General features: G+C 48.7%; 1 protein-coding gene across 6 annotated transcripts in view; it reads right to left on the minus strand.

Moving 5' to 3' along the window:
• The window catches only part of RGS9 (regulator of G protein signaling 9), a 74,987-nt gene that overhangs the window by 23,216 nt on the left and 25,314 nt on the right, over positions 1 to 26,457 (minus strand). For 4 of the 6 annotated variants that reach the window (XM_078065971.1, XM_078065974.1, XM_078065972.1 and 1 more), the window contains 7 exons: positions 26,208 to 26,266; positions 24,703 to 24,779; positions 18,740 to 18,821; positions 12,357 to 12,428; positions 4,584 to 4,613; positions 3,797 to 3,858; positions 1,775 to 1,888 (listed from right to left, as the gene is read on the minus strand). In XM_078065971.1, coding sequence (XP_077922097.1) covers positions 1,775 to 1,888; positions 3,797 to 3,858; positions 4,584 to 4,613; positions 12,357 to 12,428; positions 18,740 to 18,821; positions 24,703 to 24,779; positions 26,208 to 26,266 — 496 coding nt within the window. The remainder of the gene's footprint in view (positions 1 to 1,774; positions 1,889 to 3,796; positions 3,859 to 4,583; positions 4,614 to 12,356; positions 12,429 to 18,739; positions 18,822 to 24,702; positions 24,780 to 26,207; positions 26,267 to 26,457) is intronic. The other 2 variants (XM_078065973.1, XM_036082704.2) reach the window with 1 other exon arrangement.

The following is a 26,457-nucleotide window of genomic DNA, read 5'->3' on the forward strand; positions in this document are numbered from 1 at the left end:
CCTGGGCCAATTAAGAGGCTTTGGGGGTGAAGGCTGGACATTGGGATTTTTTTTTTAAGATTTTTATTTCTTTATTGAGAGAGAGAAAAAGAGAGAGCATGAGAGGGGGGAGGGTCAGAGGGACAAGCAGACTCCCCGCTGAGCAGGGAGCCCGATGAGAGACTCCATCCCGGGACTCCAGCATCATGACCTGAGCCGAAGGCAGTCGCTTAACCAACCGAGCCCCCCAGGCACCCCTGGACATTGGTTTTTCTTTGTTTTTCGTTTTGAAGCCTCCCAGGTGATTTTAATACAGCTTTAAGATCTCACCCATTCCGAACAAGGCTTCCTGTTTTCAGTGGGACATTTGGTACCTCCCGTGTTCTTTTCCCCAGTAAATCTCTGCCTCACGCTTCAATACCATATTCTCCATTTCATTTAAAATCCGGCGGCTCTCCACAGCTCTGTCCCAAGCCCTCCCGGGACAACCCTTCTCCTGGCCAGGTGGCTCCACCATCTCCTCACGGACAGCGGAATTCTGCACATCCTTGCACACAAGGAGATTCAGGTCACTTCTCTGCCCTGACACCCTGGGAGGCAGGCGTAGGCTCCAGAAAACCACCACAATAACTGGAGCCCCCAGAGTGGGAGGGAAGCTTCTCCAGAGGGTGGTTCTAGAGTCTTCAGCTCTGCAAGTGACACTAGTAGACAGGTGACCCCAAACTCCAGATGAGAGCCCTCTTTAACCCATCAGCTGCCCATAGCAGGCCAGGAGGAATGGGTGCAAGGGTTCCCCAAGCTATGGGAAAGCTATGTCTCTCCACTGAGCTGAATCTGTCCTACCTGCATGTCCTCACGCCTTACGTGGTAATGACTTTGGTGGCGACCTGAACTGTGGTATGCACCTGATGCTCTCGATCTTTCCCATCACCCCACCTGCCTTATCCACTCCTACCAGCCCCTTCCTTCCTCCCCTCCTCCTCCATCTTTCCCTCTGGTTGACTATTACACCTTCTCTTCTTCCTTCATTGGCTTACGCTCTCTTTCTGCATTTCCGCCTTTGTCAGGAGCCATAACTGTTTATAATTCACAAACAGAGCAAAGGAGTGAGTGGTATAATTGCCAAGGCAGGTGGAGGGCCCTGCCCTCCAGGACCTTATTTTTCCTCTCATTAGATGTCAAAAATGCAAAGCCATTAAAAAAGATCGTTTTCTTTTCAGAAGCAATATATTGTGAATACAGAGTTACCGTCTGACCCAGCATTTCCACTCCTAGGTACACAACCAAGAGAAGTGAACACATACGTCCACACAGAAACCTGGACACAAATGTTCACAGCAGCATTATTCATAACAGCTAAAAGACGGAAACAACCCGAATGTCCATCAACTGATGAATGGATTTTTAAAAAGTCTATCTCCTTACAGTGAATGTCACTCAGCCATAAATAAGGATGGAGTACTAATCCACTGCACCACCCAGATGAACCCTGAAAGCATTATGCTCAGTGGAAAAAAGCTAATCACAAAAGATCACATATTATACGATTCCATTTATACGAAATGTCCAAGTCGGCAAAGGCACAGAGAAAGTAGTTTTGGGGTTGCCTAGGGCTGGAGGGGTTTTGGGGGTGGAGGGGTTCTTACTTAGGTGATGAAGATGTTTTCAAATTAACTGTGGTAATGGTTGCACGACTCTAGGAATATAGTAGAAACCACTGAATTGCACACTTTAATTGGATGAATTGTATGGCACATGAATTATAACACAAAAAGCTATTTTTTCAAATACATACAATTTGGCATTTAAGTCCCAGAACTGGGTGTCATCTGTTATCCAAGGATTGCTAGGGAGGCAGCCTGACATGATGGCGTCATTGGATAAAAACTGCTCACTGTATTTGACGATCCTAAAAAGCAAATGGAAAATGATTTCCTAGAAGCTCAACACCCAAGAGACGAAATCAATACTCAGGTTGATTGACCAGCCTGTCCTCCTTTCTCTTTATTGATTTAGTTACATACTTATTACTGCCTTCTTAGAAAAACGCTCTAATAGCCCTCGGGATTGGTAGGTATTTGACAGGATCTGTCCCTGTTCTACTCGTGAGATGAAACATCGTCTTCCCATCCAATTCCTTTGCAATTTCTCTACCGCACCTATTCCATTAAAATAAGGCCTCTTTATATTATATCAGGAGTTTTCCAAATTCAAAGCCGATTCGTTTTGCATGTGCTCAAACCAGTGTCTTGGCGCCATCTTGGAAGCATGCAGTTGCCATGGTCTCTCTGAGATCCTCACAGCACGTTCCACCCTTTGTCAGGAGAACCCCTACATTTGGGAACTTAGATTCATCATTCAAAGCCTGGGGTCTCACTGAGGTGTGAACCCCACATTCACAAATGTGAGCAAGAGCTAATTCCTTCTCTGTGAGTTAGACCTTCCTAGGCAACACATTTCCTAGTACGGCATACATATGAGACACCTACTCTAACATCTGCCCATAGCTAGGAGATTTCGATAGAACAGAACCCATGCCCTAGAGATATACCAGAGCATTAAGTTTATAGTTCTGTGACAAACTCAAGCCCCTTGGCTTCATTTCTTCCAAGACCCTCTTATATTTCTCAGCAAGACCTTTACAGTGGAGCAGCTGAAGGGAAGAAAAAAGAAAACTGGCCTCAGGTCCAACCACAGATGATGTCAAATTCTGGTAATGAACCACTAAAACAAATAAAAATTGGAAAGTGGGTGTAAGAAGTATCCAATAGCCTTGGAGTCTCCTTCAATGTGCTTTCTGTTTGGTTTCATTAAACTGGGTTTCTGGAACATCACTGTAGATGGGTTTCACTTTATCATAAAACAATGATGATCATTATAACCTAAAGGTGAGTGTCCACTGAGTATATGGGTACATGCCCTTCTGTGACCAATGGAGCTCAGCAGCTGCAGACAGAAGTGGTTGAAAAATGTTGGGGAGGTCAGGGCACATTTTCTCAGGTGGGTGGTTTTGCAAACTAGGGATTTGGGAAGATGTAAAAAGATATTTGAAGATTTTTATGGGAGCCTAACTCCTAACCCTATTGGAAGAAAGGCACTGGGCAAAATACAACATCTTCCATCTTGATCAGTACCATTACTCAAGTCTCACACAGTCAAAATAAATGAGTAGTCACGTTGTGCCTCTCCAGAAATAAGCCATGTGTGCAGGAAAATCTTAGTTAGCAAGGTGGTCCTAAAATGAAGTCCCATTTTAGAAGGGTAACTGCTTACATTTGGGGGGCACTAAATCCTTTTGTGTCTCCCCAGTAATGTCGTATGGGGGACTGGATCAAGGTACCCTGAGTGTTCAGTACGTCAAATGTAAATTTCCAATTAATTGTAACTGGATTTTAAATCGAAGATTAACAGTGGACATTTAATGATACACTGAACCAGTAAACATAACTCACATATCTCTAATAAATTTGAGTGGGTACTGATAGGAACATGGGCTACTGTGGATCCCCCACAGGGTCCAGTCTATGAACTTTCTATTCTTCCCACCTTGTCCACCCACACATTAGTGGATTCCAAGAAAGGTGAGGCTTGTATAAAACCTCACCCATCCCTGATTTTGCCTAACCCAAGATGAGACCTGGACACACGCAGACTGAGGACCTAGGAATTTAATCCTTAAAAGACTGGTTTCATCCTTCAGAGCTCCTTAGGATCTTATGTCAGCCCAAGACTGCTCAAGTTTGCCTTAAAGCAGAAGGTTCTCCTCTTGTCTACCTCTTGTTCAAACCTCAGCAAGACCAACAAATTAGAAACATACCCTCCGAGGGACACTGAAGACTTCACAGTGGACCTCATTAAGGCCTGTTGGTAATACATGATCTGGAAGAGACACAGTGGTTAAAGGATGCCCAACTTCCCCACCCTTGAGTGCCACTAACACCGGCCCTTACACGCGGCCTCCAGAACCAGAAGCCACTTCCCTGCCATCCCACCCCCTCAAGCCACCCACCACGGTACTAACAGGACACAGGGCCACAGTAGACAGGTGATCCCAAACTCCAAATTAGAGGCCTCCATAACCCATCATGTATCAGTCTGGGAAAAGGCACCAATTGGAAATACAAAAAGTTCTAAGGAGCATTAAACCGAGACATGGGGACAGATGCTGGGCTTTCCCCTCAGGTGCCCCTGACTCACAGAGCAGGGCTACCCTCAAGAGCCAATGCCTTCCAGGGCTATGTCTTGGGCCCTGGACACAAGATTTGCCAAAATAGGTAGTGTGTCTATTCAGAGAGATTCTGAACGGCCCTGTCATTGTAGGAGCAGGGGCCGGGGTGGGGAGGCAGACACTGTGGCATCCATCCCACATCCTTCAGATCTGGGCTTTCTGATGTTGTTTCATATCCTGAGCCTCAGCACCAATCCATTTCGATCTTACAAAAGATGCTTTGTCATTCTGTGCGGTCCATTAATTTAGAAATAATTGTTTGAACATTACACATCGTTTTTCATTTCATTACTGAGGGCAGAGCATAAAGCCAAAGTACATATAATTTGTTAGAGGATTGAAAATCAAACTTCCCTGGGACTGGGAAACTAATTACCTCTTTTCTGACAGCAGTGATTGTTTGTTTCTGTAAAAACAAAGAAGCAAAAACCATTAAACAGATGCCATTAAGTCATTATCATTCAAATACCCATTTGAGAAATAAATATCCTTGCCCATGAAAAAAACGGTTTCACCTTTTCTTACTTAAAAGACAGGCTTTCCCCACGACCACCGCCACTGGAGAATTAATTCAACTAAGGCTCTGATGAGGGAATGCATATGATTTACTACTATAACTGTACACTGTTCTCCCAAAAGCCAAGATGATTCAAGACTATGCTTGGGATTGGTCCCAATCTACAATAGTGCCTACAGAACCATCCTAAATGGGATGAGACACAAAGTTGGGAAACAAGTACGCAGCTGGAAAGTTTGTTTCTTTCCTCCCAGGAGAGAGCTCTGAATGGTGAGATCCATTCCTCAGGTATTCATAACAACTTGACCAATACAAACTGGCGGTGGGGGGGAGCCACATTGCCAAACATAAAGCACACAATTAAAAAACTTGAGACCAGCGTCCACCGAGAGCTAAGTCCTAGAGTGGAGCTGTACCAATGTAGATCATATCAGGTGGGTCCTATCCTCTTGTTGAAGCAGCTGAAGCAGGTTCATGCCTGGGGTGAGCTGCATCCTCTCTCTGGATTTTTTGCGATTGAGCAGAGAAAGGCTGGCTCTCAAAAAAGACTCCGTGTATAGGCTCTTAGAAGCTCCTGGAAACCATTCAGACCTGCCTCCTACTAAAATCCTTTATAATCTGACATGCTTCCTTAGCATCACTTTTTGGCTCCATGCAACTCTCAGAAATTGGGCATAGTTGGTGATTCCAGTCTTGGTTTTTCTAGCTTTGGTTGTGTCCAGGGGCCGCTTGGTACTGACTCTCATACTTTAAATTGATCATCTTCGTTCCTGGCTGCCGGTATCCAAGCAGCTGAATACAACCAGATCTTCACTGAGAAGAGAATCAGAAGCCCAAGGAGGACACTATTTCCCTTAGCCAGTTAGTAAAATAAGTACTGGGCCATGAGCCCATTGACAAGGAATGGAGGAGGGTCTGATCTGGAATGTCACATATGTAACTCTCCTTTCTAACCCATGCGGGGTTTCATTTTGCTTCAGTGGATTGCTTTTATGTAACTGCTTTTCATAGGAAACCCTTTTTCCAGGGTGGGAGAGTAGGGAGAGTTATCTCAAAAATTAAATGTAGGTCTCTCTGTTTTGGACTCACACACACCCTAACTTCTTCCTTCATAGCACTTACCACAACTGTAATTAAATATTTGTTTGTGCCATTCTATTTCATATATGTATCACCCACCAGGCACCATTAGGAGCAGGGCAACCATGCCTGCCTCTAGCCTAATTTCTGGTGCACAGTAGATGCTCAAAAAACCTCAGATAAATGATAACTGCCATGTGCTTGGAGGCCTAGAAAAATGGAGATGTATTCTAAGCTTAATCGAATATTTTTCCACCTAAACAGTTGAAGATAGTCCCCAAATGATCCATATTTTGGCAACGACACTGATTATCTGTTTCTATTGTCTCTTAACATAAGGCACTGTTTTCGAAGACTAACATTTCAGGAAGAAAAGGACCCTGGGACCAGAGTGGCTTTGCATTCAAATCTAATACAATCAGACTCTCTTGTTAGAGTGTGCTCAAGTGGATTAAAAATCATATCTACTGGTCTACACCTTCTGTTCAAAGCGGACTCCGGACCTTTGCCTATAATAGTAACCACTTAGCAATTAGTGCAAAGCAATTTACACCTCTCTGATCCCTTACAAAGTTTAAGGGAGGGAAGTTTTCTTATTCTGATTTTCAGCTGCGGATACCTAGCCACTGAGATATTACAGCAACTCTCTCAAAACCTCCTGCTCAGCAACTGGTTGAGCCAGGATTCAAGCCTAGATTTTCCATTTGCAAAGCTGAGGAGTGATCCATGAGGCTCAGAAAAAAAGCCTACACTCTTCACCAGTTCCTTCTTTGCCTTAAAGCCACAGGTGCTACACCGTGGACTGATTCTGTCCGGCCATTTAATTTAAAATTAAAACAATGGGGCGTCTGGGTGGCTCAGTCATTAAGCGTCTGCCTTCGGCTCAGGTCATGATCCCAGGGTCCTGGGATCGAGCCCCACATCGGGCTCCCTGTCCCAAGGGAAGCCTGCTTCTCCTTCTCCCACTCCCTCTGCTTGTGTTCCCTCTCTTGCTGTGTCCCTCTCTGTTAAATAAATAAATAAAAATCTTAAAAAAAAAAAACTAATTAAATTAAATTAAAACAAAAAGAGAGATAAAGCCCCAATCACAAGATGCAACAGAAAGACAGGAAACACTCTTTAATCAACACTAATGACAGAAAAACAAACTCCCAGCTGTAAGAGAAATGAGATCTGGCGATCTGACGCACAGCAAGGTGACTTTAACTAACAATACTGTTTTATATACTTGAAAGTTGTTAAAGAGAGTAGATCTTAAATGTCATCACCACACACTCAAAAAAAAATCCTAATTATGCAAAGGGGTGGAGGTGTTAACTAACCTTATTGTGGTAATCATTTTGCAATATATGCATAGCTCTAATGCTCACACTGTACACCTTAAATTTATATACATTATATGTCAGTGACCTCTCAGTAAAGCTAAGGAAGAAAAAACACTAACAGTGGTAAAGATTGCAATCATACTAGGCCTGTGCTCAGCAGCCAGAGTGCCTGAACACCCTCCCGCCAAGTGCCCAGGAGCCAAGATCAAACCTCCTGCGAGCATGGGACTCCTGAGCGGACCAACAGAGACTAAATGAGCCAGATTCTCAGTCTGCCTGTCCTCTGGGCTCCGTGGGGAGCCGTCCCTGCAAGTCAACCACAATCACACACACTCATCTCTCCTCCACCTGGCATGGCCTGGCTTTTAGCCTAATATATTTCTGGGGCCATTATCTCAGTCTTCGGTGTGTTAAAATATTTCATATTTTAATTCATTTTATTTGATTGTATTACCCCACTAGGGCTTCTGCCTCGGTCGTGCGGTTTGCTGACTGTTCTCGGATTTCCGGGATTACCAGCCACCCTCTGGGAGTTGGACAGCAGTGGATTTGGTTGAATCGGAGGCTTCCCCATCTCTACCTTGGATTTCCCACATGGATTTTACTGGTTTCTAGCTTTAAAAATAGCTTTCCATGGGATCAGCTTCCTCTAGATGGACATACAGGGCATCTCTGTCCTGTTAAGGGTGTGTGGACATAGGGATGGTGCAGGAAAGGGTCCTGGACTTTTCTAAAAGACAGAAAGGGAACGTGATTGGGGAGGGGAGGGGCGCTTAAGAAAGAGAACAGACTTTCAGATTGGGCCCAGGTCAAATTCTTGGTTCTGCCACTTATTGGCTCTATGACTTTGGATGAGTTATTTAGCATTTCAAAGCCTCTTTCCTCCTTTGTAAAGGGGGATCACAAAAGGGGGAGGCATTAAATGAGATAAGACAGAGAGGTGACTGGCAGAAAGCAGAGGCTCAACATACTAGGGCTACTGAGTAGGGTTCATACACTATTGCTGAGAGGAGGCACAGTGTGGTGTAGACCCTAATTACAAGATAAAACACAAGATGCCCCTGCAATATTTGGGACATACTGATACTAAAGAAGTTACTCGTGGTTTATCTGATAATCAAATTCAACTGAGCATCCAGTATTTTTATTTGCTAAATCTCATAAGCCTGTCCATGTTGTTACTACTCAGCCAAAGGCCATAAAAAAGACATTAAAGTGAAGTCATTAGAAAACACACACACGCACACGCGCACGCACACACATTTCTAACCAATTCAAGACAACCACTTCATGACAACATAAGAAATAAACATTTTTTTCTCCCTGTAATTCATGCACAAACCCGTTGCCTTCCCAACAGTTGGCCCTGCTGGAGGGAAGTCGCTTCTTTATTCCTCATCCGAGTGACACACTCTGCTACTGTAAGATACTCTGCCTAAAGAATCTTCAAATACTACACATTCTTGGAATTCTAACTTATTCTTTTTCCCTTATAGGAGTTACCCAAATAGGGACGCTTCTAGAGCCTGTTTACACAGCTCTGTGGCTGGCTTGTTGGCCTCCCAACCCGGATGCGGGCTGCAGACAATTGTCACAGGGCAGGAGGGGTCAGTCAGGCCATGCCCTGGGAGGGCCTGGGGCCACTGCAGACAGGGGTGTGGGAAGCAAGGAGGAGGGACAAGCAAGGACCTGGGACCAGGCAGCCAGGCAGGAATATGCACTGAAACAGAGGTGAGGGGTCGGGCAAGCCACAGAGTGAAACACAAGATGGGGACAACCATGAGGAATTGGGGAATATAGGCATTGAGAGCAGAGAGAGGGTCAAAAGTCAGAATCCAGGAAGTCTGGGGACTGACGGAGTTAATGCAAAGCAGACAAGAGATGGGAAGAAGCGACCTGCCCAAAGAGACAAGAATTTGAGGTCGCAATCCCCTGAAGTAGTCTGTCCTGCCGCGAGCTTCCTGATCAGTTGGAGGCAGGACAGATGGCGCTATTTGCAGGGCCAGGTGCAAAATACACATGCAGGACCCCTCATCCAAAGAAAGCATTAAGAATTTTAAGGTGGTGCCAGGCGAACACTAGCCCAAGCGCAGGGCCCTACTAAGTGCGGAGCTATGGCCCAGTACGCAGGTCACCCCCCCATGACACTGATCCTGGGTGCAGACTGGAAGGGTGTGGTTGGGGGCAGGGGCCGGTGGGGGGGTAATAATGGGGATCAGAAAAGAGCAAGAGTCACAGACCTGGGAAGTCACAGAGCCAATAAATGACAGAACCAGGAATTTGACCTGGGCCCAATCTGAAAGTCCATTCTCTTTCCTAAGCCGTCCCTCCCCTCTCCAATCACATTCCCTCTCTGTCTTTTAGAAAAGTCCAGGACCCTCTCCTGCACCATCCCAGAAATGACCTCTCTCACAGCATGGCGACCATTAGGATAATGACAGCTACTGTCCCTGGAGCGCCTCTGCATGTTGGATGCCATTCCAGACACTTCACATAAATGACCTCATTTAATCCTCGGAGGAAGGAGCTACTGTTATTCCCATTTGATGGGTAAGGAAACTTAAGGCTATGAATAACTCAAGAGCTTGTCCAAGATCACATGTCCAGGGAGTGGCTGAGCTGGGACTCACGGTGAGATCAAAGCTTTCTTCAACACACCACACTGGCCCTCATCACAAAATGACTACGGTCACCCTGTCGGGGTCAGGAGAGGAAAGGCCAGCCCTAGGCATACCACCACCCATGGCTAGTGCCCCGCCACCATTTTATCTCCTCAGTGAAATAAAAGGAAGATGGGGGGCTGCGTGTGCCCCAAGGTAGGGGAACTGAGAGAGGACATGCTCTCTGGGTGCGGCCTTGGGACACGGGCAGGTTCTCCCAGGGCTGGGCGGCCACACCAACTGGTGGCCACCAGCCTGAGGAGGTGGGTCACCCGGAGCCCTAGGACACCGCCAACCGAACAGCCTCTTTCTTACGCTTGCTGGTGTTCTTTTGGGTTATTTGCCTCCATTTAAGGAAAACAGGCATCTTTTCAAGAATTTACTAATTCTCAGAAATGGCCTCTCTCTTCAAACCAGCAATGAGAGATCTTCTCCGGAACGAGACAAAAGTCTAGAACCTCTGCACGCCCAAGGCCTCATGGGGACACTTCACGTCCTCTCGACCCTCTCCCCTCAGGGCAGATAAACTGGGAAAATCGGGGGCCACTTGGTCAGTCGGCGGGAAACGCTGCCAACACATCAAACATGGCACCAGCCTCCGTCCCCCCAGTGGCTGGGCCTGACACACACTGGGGCTGGCAGAGAGGGAGAGGCCGTGCTCGCATGAGAATTACGGTTCTTTATTCTTCAGAATACTCCAGAGTAGCCAGAGTGCAGACAGGAGAAAGAGAGCTGGTGGGAGAGAGAGAGACAGAGAGAGATGAAGGATAAACAAAGTGAAAGCACCCCCGCGTCAAACATGGCCATGGGAGGGACAGCCCCCAGCCTCACGCACTGTCTGGTGTTCTGACTCTGAGCATCTGGCAAGAAATGCGTAGTAAGTGCCAGAAGGTATGCTCTTCTTCCAGCCTGACCGCCCATGAGCCTGAAGATGCTCTCTCAGTGAGAAGGGGTCTGGCGAGGCTCCTTGGAAGTTACCCCCAAATAGCATGGAGGATGGAGCACCTCAGCTCCTCAGCTGTCCTCCCAGAGCTGGAGTGTAAGGCCCCCTGCACCCCCCCACACACACACACACTCACGCACGCACACACACACACACACGCACACACACGCTCACACAGGTAAGCCAAATCCCAGCTGGCTAGGGTCAGAGTAGAGTGATGTGCTTTCCACCTGTACCCTCCCCTCCTCCACACCACAGAGGTTTCCAGAACTGCCAGTTATCCATTTAAAAAAAAAAAAGCAAATCTTCCACCCCGGTTCAGTATTTTCCTTGATGATTCTGTTTCCATAGCAACCAAGCCTACAAGCCTCAGCAATTATCTGTCATCTGACGAGGGGAACGTGGAAAAGGCCGTGAAGGCTGACAGTGCCATGCGTGTATTAAAGGCAGGATCACTTTGAGTTGTGGGCAGGGGACCTAGCAATGCCCCAGGGGACACCCTCTGGGGACTCAATGTCCCCTCTCCACATGGACTCCATCCCTAAACCCACGCCTCTGTCTCTGCACTGGTGGGGGTCCCCACAGCTATCTTGAGTTCCAGGTCCCAGTGGACTTCCTTCTGCCTCCTTTCCAGCATATTCTTCTCACCTCCCACTCACACCTTTAGGTACTGCCAAGGCTTAGAGATGACACATGAGGCTAAAATGTCCCTGACCCCTTGCTCTCCATGGACATTAGACAGAAAGCAGTGGAACCATCTAAGACTAGGTCAAGTGTGTTTTAGGCTCCATGATTCTCGGTCGGGCCAATCTTGTTTCCCAGGGCACACTAGACAATGTCTGGGGACATTTGTGATTGTCAGGACTGGGAGGCTGGCAGGGAAAAGCATGGAGTTACTGGGATCCAGTGGGTAGAGTCCAGAGGTGCTGGCAAATGTCCCACAACATGCCAGAAATCCCCCCAAGGAATTATCTGGCCCCAAATAATAGTGCCATGGTTGAGAAACCCTACCCTGGATGCCTACTGTTTCAGCAGCTTATGCACTGCATTTCCTTAAATAAAAAATGGTTTTAGGAAAATGGCCACCCATCTTAAATGGTGGCCTATTTGGGAAAAGGGTCCTTCTAAAACTAAAAGCGTAAGAGAATCTTTGCAAAGGCCCCACCCTACTGAGATGCAAAAGAAAGTAGGACATTCTGGGTCATGTGGATTAAGGTTTAAACCCGAAGTTGATTCAAGGGTTTTGAGCCTGGGGCCTATAGTCTCCAGGAGATCAGGGAACTGGCTGAAATTGTGTGCAAAATGTCTGTCTGGGCATCTGGACGGAATGGGTTCATAACTTTCACCAGATTTTCAAAGGGGGAACTGCCTCGGAAAAGTCTAAAGCCCATCCACATAGATCCCATTTGCTCTGACCTGCACTCTACATTCCCTCGTCTATCATCACACAAGACCCTTGTCATGTCCCTGCCCCTGACACTGGAATCACAAGATGTCTTTTTGGCAGTCCCAAAGGGGAGACATCATTGCCCCAACAGACACAAACAGACAATAGTCGTGTGGACAACTCCCCAGCCTAAGAACCTGACCTAGGCCCTGCCCAAAGTATGCAGCCAAGACCTACCTGGTTTACCTGGACTTCATTCGGATTGGTCACTCGGTCCAGGCCATAGTCCAGCACGTTGTTCATTCCCGGCTGAATGGAATAAAAACAATGTAAGAACCACCACTGGAAGAATCTCCAGTTTCTGATTAACTTTGGATCTTGGCCAAACTGCCAATTATGAGACTGAGCTGAGAAGGGCTTGTGGCTTAGACCATGGGGAACCACAGCTATTGTAAGACCCTCTGGGTGAGCTGGGAAGCTTCATGGGGCTGTTCCACCACCACGGCATCCCCAGAACCCAGTAGGATGGATGGATGGGTGGATAGGTGTGTATAGTGGTGGGTGAATGGATGGGTAGATAGATGGATGGATGGATAGACAGATAAATGGATGGATGGGTGGATGGATGGATAGATGGAAGGAATGGATGGATGGATGGATGGATGGATGGATGGATGGATGGATGGAAGGGTGGATGGATAAAATCAAACTCAAGAGTTCACTGGGATTAGTACATAGGGCTCTCACTCCTCTGGCAGTGCTCCTCCCCCCTCCCTCCCACCTACACTGCAGTGCTTTGCAGAGTCCAGGCTTCAGTTAGCACCTTTGGGTTCCAACCCTGGATCTGCCACTTCCTAGCAGTGAGGAAGATTTTGGAAACTACTTCTCTCTACACTTGCTATCCCTCCTGAGAAATGGAGAGGATCCCTCCTACCTGTCAAGTTCTTGTTGAGGATTTAACAAGTTGATGTGCAAAACACTCAGCAGAGGGTAGCAATTACTGAGCAAGGGCCTGTAGTCATTTTAAGATGGCATATGTAAAGGCCTGGCCCAAAGTGGGGCCCTCAGTCTTTACCAGTCCCCTTCTCCATCAGGCAACGAACTCTCCAGCCAATCTTGCTTGGTCTCTCCCAATTCCTTGGCCAGCAAGTTGGGCCTTTCACTTCCTTCTCTGTTAGTTTGGTGCAGGCCACCATCAAGTTCCCAACACATGTGATCACCCAGGCGCACTACACTGAGGCGGGAGGCCACTGAGCTTTCTCCCCATCAGATTCAACTTCATTAGGATCAGCCACATGTTCAGCTCAGAGGTATGGTTGCCAAGTAAAATACAGGGTGCCCAGTTAAGCTTGAGGTTCAGACAAATGACAAATAATTTTGATACATGACTTACATAAAAATATATTCCATATGCTTTTAATATAAATATACAATCAGCATAAAAATAGTGTGACATGAATCGTTTGCTGTTTATCTGAAATTCAAACTTAGCTGGGCATCCTCTGTTTTACTTGGTCCATCTGCCAACTTAGCTCAGCAGGCTACCGTGGGGGCAAATACTGGGCACACAGCGGAGGCAAGGAAGAGAAAAAATAAGTGGGGAGAAAGACAGAGGAAGGGAGTGGCTGTCCTCGCCCCAGTTGTCACACCCAAGGACCTCCACCAACAAATACTTATCACGCACTTCCTAAGGCTGACATTGTGCTCAGCCTGAGAGCCTGGGGGGAATGTGGCACTTCCAGGCATCCCCAGCTGGCATCTCAAGGCACCTCTGGTCTTGTGGGCAAGGCACTCGGCAATTTATCACACAAATGATAAATTAGAGTTGTGACAACTGCTATGAGGGACAATATGGAAGTCCAAGCCAGACTTCAACGGGATGGAACCTAGCATGGGGGCAGGGGCAGGGGGTGGGGGTCATCAGAATCTGTGCCTTTCCCTCAAGTGAGTTCTAGGAACTGTCCTCTCCATCTGGTACAAAGAAATCCCCCCAGGGTAACTGAAGACAGACTTACACACACACACACACACACACACAGAGCCCACGCTCCTGGCCCCTACAACCTCAGCAGCTTCGATGCAGTTGTGTGCTCAAGTCTTGAATTAGCTCTCCAAATCTTTCCTTTGAACTTGACCCACGCTCTGATATCACTTTGGCTGCCCCTGTGCTCACAGGTGCACCTGCATTAACAGCAATCAGCACAGGGCCGCCCCCAGCTGCCCAGACCAGGCGGCCTTGACTCTGAGAGCTATAGCCACCCAGTGGGCTTCACGACCCTGCCAGTCCGTAGAGTACCAGCCCCTCCTGGCTTTCCTCCACTCTGCAGGCGGCCACCCATGCCCTCCTGGCTGCCCTGTCTCCTGCCTCCTCCGCGCATCCCCAAGGTCTCAGTTGCTCCCAACTGAGCCGTGGTCCCATCCCAGCACCCTGACCTCAAAGCCGCCCAGGGGGCTGCCTTTCTACCTCTGCTGGCTTGGAAGACTCCCAGAATCAGCGTTCCAGAGCAGCGCCAGGCCGGGAGCTGATGGACACTGCTTGGGGGCCCTCCACCACGTCCCTCCTGTCCCTTCTCCTGTTCTGTTCTCCTTCATCATCACTCTTTTCCCTAACGTATCAGTTCAGACGCTTCCGGTGCATGGGACAGAAAACAAATAATAAAATCCCAAATAGCTGCATAAACAGAATCAAGCAGGGGAAAGACAGAGGTGGGGCTGCAGTGGGAGGCGGGTCTTGGCTGGAACATCAGTCCCAGACCCGGAGCTGACGCAGGACCCCTGCCTCTTTCCAACTGTCCTGCCTCCCTGTACACTCGGGTGTGCAATCGCTTCTGCGTCCGTCTCTCCGCCAGACTGTCAGCTCCTTGGGGGCGCAGGCCACCGTCTGCCCTGGCTCATCATTCAAACATCCCCCCTGCCTAGCCAGCACCTGGCACAGGGCGGACACCCACCAAATAGATGTCGGTTTCTTTCTTCATTCGACTCAGAGTACGTGGGTTTTCCACCTGTTTTTATGACATCACAGTATATATCGGACCATCTTCCCTAGGTCAATAAAGGGCCCTGGAAAATACAATTTTAATAGCTTCCTGATGTTCCTTCATGTGGATATCATCTCGTATTTAAAGATTTAAATGTATCTATTTATTTATTTAAATTTATTTTGCGGTTTCTCTGTTGTTGGACATTTAGCCCGACCTCGACCGGAAACGGAAGGCAGACACCTTCTGCCCTGGCGAGGGTCAGTGTTGGTGCTGACACGAAGGCCAGCTGGATGATATTCAGACAAGCCACCCTGTGATTCAGAGCACACCGTGCTGCCGTCCCTGGACCACATCCTCCATACACCCGTGGTCCCTACGTCAGCAGACCCTCTCCTCAGGAGCCCCAGAAGTAGCAGACAGCACACCAAGAGGCACGGAAGGCCCCCGAATGACTTCTCTAAGGGAACCATTGATTTACACAATGAACTGTGGTTTGCATCCTCCCCAGATCTGCACTCTGTTTCATTTGGGTAAAAAAACAGGAGAGGAACATCACTTTCCTTCACTATTCTCCCCTTGTCGACCCTGTCCCCAGCGCCCGGATGCTGAGTCCCCGGCAGCATCTGGGCTCAGGGTGGGGGTTGGGTCACGTCCCTCAGCCACCACCATCCACCTCAGGGCTTGGCCTCTGCCCATGATCATATCCCTGAGATAGCATCCGGCACCACACTCCTCCCGACTCCCTTAACCAATCACCCCTCACCTTATCTCCGGGAGATGCTGCTCGCCTGTTACAGCGATCTGGATTTTGTGCCCCTGGAGCTGGGAGAGGGGCCGCACGTGGGTGCCCCGCCTACAGCAGCAGTGCATGAGACAGACGTGGATTCACACCCCAGCGCTGTGCCGCCTACAGGCCCTCTCTGAGCCTTGATTGCCCCATCTGAATGTTGGGGATGGGGAGACTCCCTACTCAGCCAGCATCGTCATCAGGTACTTGGGATCATCCACACCAAGAGCTTACCACGGGCACGTAGCCGGGGCTCGATGATTTTTAGCTGTTATTTTATGCCCAGCACCAAACTCAGCCAGCACAGAGTCAGGGCCCGTGAAGGTTTCACAGATCAGTGAAGAGACAAGGGAACAGGGGACCTGCCGTGTGACGGCAAGCCATGTCCCACGCTATGACAGTCAGTTAGACAGTCCACATACCGGCTGCTCAACGCTCCACGGAGCCAAAAGCTTTGTTTGCCTGGCTGGCTTTTTTCCCACCGAACTGTTTGTTTGGGTCTCCTGGAGACAGTCTGACAGCCCCTAAGCTCCTGGGCTTCACGGGTTTGTCAGGGAGACTGCTCAATTTCTAGGCTGAGACAGACTTCAAACAGGATGCTCTTCAAACAGAACACTCCACCGAGAGGCTGCCGGTGTTTTAAGAGAGTCCGGGAGAGCAGGACCCAGATGCACCCCAGCCTCAGCGTGGACTGCTGGTCCAGTTTGGACTCAGGGGAACAGGACTTGCAGAGACTGGATGTGAAAACGGTTTTGTGTCCATGGGGTTTTACGACAGTTCCAGGGACATCAGAACCTCATTGAGAACTTGGCTCCCCAGCGCTATCCAAGAGACTGGCTACCTTTGAACCCTAGCATCATGTTTGTTAGAGCAGAGGGATTCACGCGTTGCTCTAATGACTGAGGAGGTGACAGAAAGGCCTTCAATGCACTAAGACATCACGTGCCATTTGTGGTGGGAGGCAGAAGAGCGCAGGGACCGGGAGAGAGTGCTCTGCAGTCTGACCCTCGCTAGCTGTGCAACTCTGGCAACACCCCCGAGCCTCAGCTTCCCCATCTGCAGAATGGGACTAATAACAGCACCTTCCCCACGGGGCTGCAGAGATGAAACAAGAGAACGAACGCAGAGTGAAGCCTAGCACAGTGCCCAGCACACAGTTATGTGCTCAGTTCAGGTCAGCTGCGATGATGATGGTGGAGGTGGAGGGAGAGGAAGTGGCAGCAGTGGGGGAGGGGGTGGAGGCGGGGCAGGTGATGGCGGAAGCAGTCGCGTTGTCAAATGTAGGGACTTCTGCATCACACTGTGAGGAGTCACTCAGCCGTTGATTTGCCTGGCGTAGGGGCTGAGAGCTTGCCCCCAGAGAAGTCGGGAGAACTCCAATCATCTGCTTTGCACTTGGTTCCCTACGGGCCTGCTGGTGGCAAGGACGGAGGGGAGGAGAGAGACCGGTGCAGGGGGGGGTCTTGGGCACAGCCAGTCTATGCCACTTTGCCAGGTGGGTATTTCCCCACCACGGAGTCTCTGCAGGTAACGTGGAAGCCGTTCCCTGCAAGGAGCAGGATCCCCTCCATCACAAGCACCACGGGCACCAGGGCATCTTGCCCAGTGAGGGGCTTCCCCACCACGTGCCTTATCCCCACCCAGGCTCCCCCTTCAGGAACAGATGATAGAAGGCAAGGCTGAACCATGCCAGTGCGCTTCTCATACAAAGATCTCACTCCTGAGCTACAACAGGGCGGGGGGGGGGGGGGGGGGCGTGTGCTTGGCTGCTTCTCTAGGACCCTGTCATCCCAGCCATGCACTCCTTCACCCAGCGACCTGTGTCAGGCATCAGCTAACTGAGTTGTCGGGAGGAGGAATCCTGGAACAAAGCAAAACCAAACGAGCTTCTTGGGGATCAACCCCAGGACCTTAACCTCAGCAACGAGGCATGGAAACCAACACCCCCACAGATGGAACACCATACGAGTATTGTTTTGAATTTAGAAAGAAAATAAGCAAAACAGCCAAAATCTGATGGGCTCAAAGTTCCAAAATCCAGAAGCTTTGGCGCCGTGACTGACCCAGTTCACTTTCTGGTTCTGAGAACTTGGGCAGCTGAGCAGCAGGGAAACTAAAGGAGGGAGATGAACAATATTCGCTTTGACCTCTTCACTTTTCAGAACCCCTTTGACATCTCCCACCTTCAGTGACCCATAGGCAGCACCCGGGTCTGCCCCAGGAGGAAACTGAGGCAGCAGAGGTAACCCCAGTGGGTGGCTATTCCTGATAATGAGCCATAACAAGTCATATCACTTATGCACAGCTTGTCCCTCTGGGCCCCAAAAGGTCCCTGAGCCAGAGACACAATGTGCCCTAAGCCTTGAGGCAGAGCACACACTCACTCCTTCTCACCTCCTCCCACCTCAGCTGCTGGGGATGGAGCTGGAAAAGGAAGAGGGGCGGGGCAAGAGACCCAAGGCCTGGCTTGGGCTGTGCAGACTTCCAGTTTCTAACCGCATTTTATGGGAATCCTGCGTTCTAGTTTTTTCTTCTTGTAATCGTTTTCCAAGTTGTCATGGCAAAAAAAAAAAAAATTCAGCCCTCATAAAAGGCAAGCTCATTTGGGTTCCTCCCATAAGTCACTTCGCTTAGACCCAACACCATCAGATGAGCCACAAGCTCGGTCCATCCAGGCAGCCCCTTTCCTCTTCTACCAAGAGGCGCTCGGAGGCTAACCCAACACTGAGCAACCCACTCCTGCTGATTCAGTTGCAGCCCCAGCAGGAAATGAGCCGGCAAAAGGGATGGTGAGTACAGGGTGGGAGTGGGGAAGGAATAAGATGGGTGAACCCAGGAAGGCTAATACTCACGGGGCATCGGTGGACCAGCCAATACGCCTTCTCCTGGCAATCCAGTGCATACCTGTCTGCTTTAGTCCTTTCCTTTCCAGTCCTGAAAAGCCAAAAGCCACATAAAGGCCAGTAAGACTTCACATCTTTTGCTCAGTGACGTACCCCATTCCTGATGACCCAGACCACTCTCCCCACCTCTCCAAATAATCTGTGTTTGCAGTAATAATAATCACAGCAAACACTAACATCACACAAGTACTGACTCATTTAATCCCCCCAGTGACCTATTCCCTCTGACTTAGCAGCTCCAGGGACTACAGCAGAGAGAGACTGAATATGCCCCTTGGAGGGTCACACTGTCAGCAAGGAGCAGAGTGGGACTCAAACCCACATCGGGCCCTAGGGTCCCGCTCTGCCTGAGAGCAGAGCCCGTGCCACCACCCCAGCGTGACTGGCCCCAGCATCGGACCTCCACCACTTGCACCACTGCAGTGGGTGGAGGACATTCTGGACTGACATTTCACCCCCTGGCTTCATGTTTCACTGCGTTGATAAACAACATCGTCAACATCTGGACAAGTGGGCAGCAGGTCGTGCCCACGCTCAGTGCCGGGGAAAATGCGGGGCCTCGGGGGGTTGGGGGGTGGTCCATGTGTCTCCCCCCATCCAGGCCGCTCCATCACTTCGGAGACCTTGTGCCAAGTTAGGGTTTTTCTAGAACCCACTGATGATCATAAAAGGTTATTTATTTTCCCTCTTTTCTCTGTCTCCCCTTTCCCCACGATGGAGAGGAAACGATGCTGCGCTCTCCTCCCAGGGAAGCCAGGCCACGTTAATGATCGTGCCATGGGTCCCATTCAGCACCATTTCCACGGCGACCTGCGCTCACACGCTGACGCTTGTATGCCCAGGCAACGCGGGATGACGCACATGCCCTCCACAAGACAGAGACGGCAGATTTATGGGCCCGCTAGCATATTGTGAATAACATCATCACATCTAGAGAGCCAGATGGGTGGAGAGTGCCATTCCGGCGGGCTGTTTTGCCAGCCTCCCCTGGAAATTAAATATAAACACTGTCATTTCAACTTCCGTTTGCCAGCCTAACTGCATTTTCCACCAGGTTAACGACCCTATGGCCTCAGGAGGATGGGCCACAGACGGCCCAGGGCACTGTGGAGTCTCCATCATGCTGGAGAGCCCGGTAAATACAGTTGGTCGCTAATTGACAATAATGGTCCTTTCTGGCTTTGCTCTGCAGCTCTTCTGTGACAGATGCAGCAGAAGACACTGGCAGCCATCTGAAAGCCAGAAAGAGAGTCCTCACCAGAAAGTCAGCCCTGCCATAACCTTGAGCTTGGACTTCCCAGCTTCCAAAACTGCGAGAAAATAAATGTCTGTTGTTTAAGGCACTCGGTGTGTGGTGTTTGGTCCTGGAGGCCTGAGCGAACACAAACACATATGCCATGCCCTTGAGCAGCTTTTGGTCTAAACACTGAACAAAGAGGAAATAGATAGAAAATCACAAATTGCAGGATGAGCTCTCAGGAAAAGTTCAGGTGCTCTAGTGCAGAATCAGGGAGGGCCACTGTGGTGCTTTTTAAATATGTCTACAATTCGGGGGGCGCCTGGGTGGCTCAGGAGTTAAGCGTCTGCCTTCAGCTCAGGTCATGATCCCAGGGTCCTGGGCTCCCTGCTCTGCGGGAAGCCTGCTTCTCCCTCTCCCACTCCCCCTGCTTGTGTTCCCTCTCTTGCTGTGTCTCTCTCTGTCAAATAAATAAATAAAATCTTTAAAATAAATAAATAAATATGTCTACAATTTGGGGTGCCTGGGTGGCTCAGTCATTAAGCGTCTGCCTTCGGCTCAGGTCATGATCCCGGGGTCCTGGGATCGAGCCCCACATCAGGCTCCCTGCTCTGCAGGAAGCCTGCTTCTCCCTCTCCCACTCACCCTGCTTGTGTTCCCTCTCTCACTGTGTCTCTCTCTGTCAAATAAATAAATAAAATCTTGAAAAAAAAAATAAATAAATATGTCTACAATTCTTTGACACTCCTTCCATTGAGAGGGGGGTCTATGTCCTCCACTCCTGGAAACCAGGTGGGTTTCTTGGGACTTGTTCAACCAACACAGTATGTCAGAAATGGCCCTCTGTGATTTTTGAGGCTGGGCCATAAAAGGTGAGACAGCTACCTCCTCACTGGAATATTTGCCCTCGAGGCTTCCAACCACCTGTAAGCAATGTGACTGCCCCAGTACCACCATGCTGTGAGGAAGCACAAGGCACCCGGAGAGGCCCAGAGGCCCCGTGACAAGGACGAGAAATGCCCAGCCAGGGCTACAGGCCCCCAGCTCCAGCCCTTGGACTGCAACCACTTGAGAGACTCAGATCCAGGACTGCCCAGCCAAACCCTTCCCAAATTCCAGACCAACAGAAACCTTGAAAAATAATAGAGCGACTGTTGCTATTTTGAGCTACTAAGTCTTAGGATGATCTCTGTTCACTAACAACTAATCAGCAAAGCCTCTTTGAGCATGTGACATTCGAACTGAGAGATCTCTCTCTGAAGGGTGACAGGACCCTATCTGGGTTTCAAAAATGGGGGCAAATGGGAGCAGAGAGACCAGTTGGGAGGATATGGCCACAGCCTGGGTGACAGTGAGGTTGGTTCAACCAGGGCAGGGAGGTGGGGGCCGACAGAAGGGGGCAGGTGGGGCAGAAGGAATTTTGCCAGGGGTGGCAACAGGACCGGATTACTAGACACTGGGCATGGGGGTTTGGGGGCGGGAGATAAATGGGGTTCCCTGCACTGATGTGGGTAACACTAGAGGAAGAGGTTTGGTGTATGAGGGAGAGAAACAGTCCAATATGAACAAGTTAAATTTGAGGTGCGACATCATCCTGAGATGTTAAGTAGCTGGATACTGAGTCTGGGGTTCAGAAAAGAGGTCTGTGTGGAGAGGCTCAGTATAACAAAATGGCTACCTCATGAGCCAACCTATATGGCCAACCTAATTTTGTGGTCAGACCCTGTGTTTGTATTAATCAGGGTTCTGCAGAGAAACAGAAACAGTAGACTAGATAGATAGATAGATAGATAGATAGATAGATAGAGGCATAATTTATTTATTTTAAGGAATAACACACATTGAGTAGTCTGGCAAGTCTAAATTCTGCAGGACACACCAGCAGGCTGGAGACCCAGGGAAGGGCTGATGTTGCAATTTGAGTCCAAAGGCAATCTGGAAACAGAACTCCTTCTTCCTCAGAAATCCTGTCTTTTTTCGTAAGGCTTTCAACTGATTAGTAAGGCCCACCCACACTATGGAGGCAATCTGCTTTACTCAAAGTCTACTGATGTAAATGTTAACCTCATCTAAAAAATACCTTCACAGGGGCACCTGGCTGGCTCAGTCGGTGACGCATGAGACTCTTGATCCCAGGGTTGTGCGTTTGAACCCCACACTGGGTATAGAGATTACTTAAAAATCAAAAATGAAAAAAAAAAAAAAAATAACTTCACCGTGTCATCTTAGACTGGTGGTGGCCCAGCTATCTAGGCACCATGGTCTGGACAAGTTGACACACAAAATTAGCCACCGCAGACACGATATCTGAAATTGGAGGCAGGCTTTGAGTCAAGCAATGGAATTAGTGGGGAAAAGCCAGGATCTCAGAAGGAGACAGCCTTTTATGAATTTCTCATCCCAAGGCATCTAGAAGTTATGGAGGAGAAGATGTCCTATGACATGGGCAGCACGGAGCTTTATCTAGGCTGAGGCGAAGGCCCGAGTGGTGGGGCCTGTGGGAGCCACTGAGAATAGCCCTGAGCTGCACAGGCAGCTAGCGTGTCCTGAAAGGCATTTGTCAGGGTCTGCAGTCCTCAGGATCACTGGGCTATCCTGCTCAGAGCAGAGAGCTGGAGGAGGATGAAAGGGTTCTGGCCCAGTGTGGAACCCAGTAGAAAATCAAAACTGGTGCACTGACTGGAACTAAGTAATACTAGCCCAGGCTCGACCATTACCTCACAGAGTGACCTTGCCACGGACTGTTTAAACTCTCTAAGCCTCACTTTCCCCATTTGTGGATGTAGAGGTGACAAGAATTACTGCGGTGAGCACTACCCTCTCACCAACACGAAAGGAGACAGTACACAGGACTCACCCCATGAAGCCTTATGAACAAATACAAGTGATGGGAAGTTAGAGCATTCCCCCCAACTGCTCTGTCTCAAACATACCTAAGCAGAAACATGTCAATGGTGAAAGGCCCAGGCCAGGTCTCTGAGTAATGCTCCTCTACCTGAATCTCAAGCCTCAGAGCAGATATTCCCCCTTCAAGGCAATAAAGCCATCTGCCATTAGAATTTTTGTGTTTCCGGACCCAGCACTTCTGCATAACAGCGCTCACCTCCTTGATGGCTTATTTTATGTGTCAACTTGACTGGGTTGCAGGATGGCCAGATATTTGGTCAAATATTATTCTGGGTGTGCCCCTGATGGTGTTTTCAGAGGGGGGTATTTTAAGTTGAAGACCTGAATGGAACAAAAGGGATGATACTCCCCTAAATGACAAGGAATTCCTCCTGCCTGATGGCCTTGAGCTGGGACATCAGTCTTCCTGCCTTCTCAACTAAAACATCAGCTCCTGGGTCCCCAAACCTGCCAGCCTTCAGACGAACCTAAACCACCAGCTCTCCTGGGTCCCCAGCCTACCAACTGCAGGTCTTGTAACTTCTCAGCCTCCGTAATTGTGTGAGCCAATGCCTTATCATAAGTCTCTCAATATACATACATACATATATATCCTACTGTTTCTGTTTCTCTAGAGAGCCCTAACTAATCCCCACTACTCCAATCCTAAGGCTCTTGATGAGAGTCCACTGTCCAGCCCAACTATGCACCAGCAAACGTAGACCTTCCAGAAACTGGACCTGCCAGAGTGAGTGAGCCTGGGCCAGCCAGACTTACCCATTTTGGTAATATATGGTATCAGTCTCCAGATATTCCTGACTCCCCTATGTCGCAGGCCCACGGTAGGATTGTACATCCCTATCCAAATGCCTTTGAAGTTGGGCACAACCATATGAGGAGCTGCTTTGGCTAATGATTTGTGAACAGAAGTGACATCCATCACTTGTGACCCGTACAGGCTCTGTCTCCCTCTGCTCCAGCAACAGGCAAAGCCTGGATGGTGCTGCTCCTTCAGCATGGCTTCTGGAGTGGGCACAAAGCACATCAGGGCCCCCACTAACCCACAGTGGACATGTAACACAAGCAAGAAATGAACCTGTGGTTTCATGCTTTCGGGACCTGGAGGCTGTTTGTTACGACAACCTGACCTTGTCCTGACTGATCCACTCTCTCTAACGTTTACATCTGGCTCTCAGAGACAAGGCAGAGCCTTCCAGGGACTTCCGGCTCTCGTTCTGAAGTGGACAGCAGGCAAATGAGAACTGCAGTGAGTGGTTCTACCGCTCAAATCTGCTTAAGATCTTTTTATGGCTCCCCATGGCCCTTCGCACAAAACAGTCTCATGATCTACTCCTGCTAACATCTCGGGTCTCACTTCTGTCAGTCCCAGGGTCTATGCTCTCTGCTCCAGCCACACAGAACTGCATCAAGTAGGTGTTCCCTGGACTCCAGACTCTGGTTCTGTCTGCTTAGGAGATCCTTCCTTATACCTCGCCCTTCCTCTCCATCCACCACCACCATCGTTCACCTGGAAACTCCTATGCAGCCTCCAGGTTCAATGTTGTTTCTCCAGCTCCTTCTGGAAACCCCTGTGTGAGGCACTCACTTCGGTGTAGCATCATGGCCTGTTTGCTCATCCGCCTGACCCCAGACTGTGCCTTTATACTCCCCAGGCCTAGCCCAGTGTTTGACACATAACGCCCAATAAAGGTTTATTTGAATAAAAGGAAACAAAGAAGGAAGGGAGGAAGGAAGGACAACCAGTGGACAAACATCATCTTTTGCTTACCTGTATTGCTCTTTGGCCTGCATAATGACAAAGTCCCATTTGTAGTTAATTTTTTTATTCAAGAAATTGTAATTTTCCTAGAAATGGAAAATGAAAAGAACACTAAGCCCCATGACATACGCTGTGTGCAGAGGGCAGAGAGCTCTAAGTCACTGAGGGCATGCCTCTGGCCCTGCAGCAACCTAGCCCCAGCCAAATGATCTCCCATCCCAGCTTTGCAAAGACATGCATTCAAAGGGTAGCACCAAATTCTCAAAAAGCCTTTACAACAAAAGCCACACCCTGGCTTGGATTTTTTTTTTAAATAAATATATCCCAAATCTGATTAGGAAGAGGAGAATAGAGTGGGAGAAAACACAGAAACTCAGTATTCAACGACAGAGCATCACAAATGCACAAAGACAAGTCCTAACATTGGCATGATGCTGGCTCTTCCAAAAATATGTCTGTAAATAATAAAAACACAGCAAGATTAATGCTGTCTGCCCAGAAATCTAGCCTTTTGAGGGCTTGGGTGTGTTCTTTGAGAAATCTGACTCATCTGGCCTAAAACAAAAGCTACACTATTGTTTTCCCATCACAAACTCAAGTTCAAATCTGTTCATCACATAATATCCATTATCATGCATATTAATTGTCTCATTGTTCTAGGACAGCAAAAGGAACTAGTAGTTATTGTGTGTCCAGTAGTCACTGAGGCAAGAGCTTAAATTACAGCAGGAGAAACTGAAGCTTGACATGGAGAGGAATTTATTTCAGGAGCTGCTTCTAAACAGATAGATGGATGAATGGTGGATGGATGGATGGATAGATGGAGGGATGGACTGTGGATGAATGAATGGATGGTGGATGGATAGATGGATGGATGGTGGATGATGATGGATGGATGGATAGTGGATGGATGAATGGTGGATGTGTGGATGGATTGATGGTGGATGGATGGTGGATGATGGATAGACAGTGGGTGGATGGATGGTGGATGGATGGTAGATGATGGATGGATAGACAGTGGGTGGATGGATGGATGATGAATGAAGGGTGGATGGGTGGGTGGATGGATGGATGTTTGGATAGATAGTGGATGGATGGATGGTAGGTGGATGGACGGACAGTGGGTGGATGGATGGATGGTGGATGAAGGGTGGATGGGTTGGTGGATGGATGGATAGTGGATGGATGGTTGGACAGATAGTGGATGGGTGGATGGATGGTGGATGAAGGGTGGATGGGTGGGTGGATGGATGGATGGTGGATGGATGGCTGGATAGATAGTGGATGGATGGATGGATGGATAGATAATGGGTGGATGGATGGATGGATGATGGATGAAGGATGGATTGATGGTGGATAGATGGTGGATGGATGGTGAATGGATGGATAGATGGATAGATGATGGATGGATGGATGATGATGGTACATATGATGTAGCAAAGGGGGAAGAGAAAAAAAACAGCTCAAGACTTTATTCCAACTATAACAACTTGTACTTGAAAGCATCTCTGTACCTTTTCATATTCTTCTAAAACCCCTTTCTTCTTCATATTTCGCTTGGCTAAATAGATGGCTGGAAAAGAAAACAATGACATTTTCCATCATCATCATATTTTAAAACTGCATCTGCAGCCTTTATGTGCATGAGGCTGCTGTGCTTGGCTTGGCGGGAAGAAGTCTCAGCAGACCCCTGCTCCCTTCCCTGAGAACACTCCCAGTACAGATGTGAACTGACATAAAGGTCATGATGACAGCAAGACAAAT

Source organism: Halichoerus grypus, chromosome 2 (genome assembly GCF_964656455.1).
Source record: "Halichoerus grypus chromosome 2, mHalGry1.hap1.1, whole genome shotgun sequence".
Taxonomy (NCBI): Eukaryota; Metazoa; Chordata; class Mammalia; order Carnivora; family Phocidae; genus Halichoerus; species Halichoerus grypus.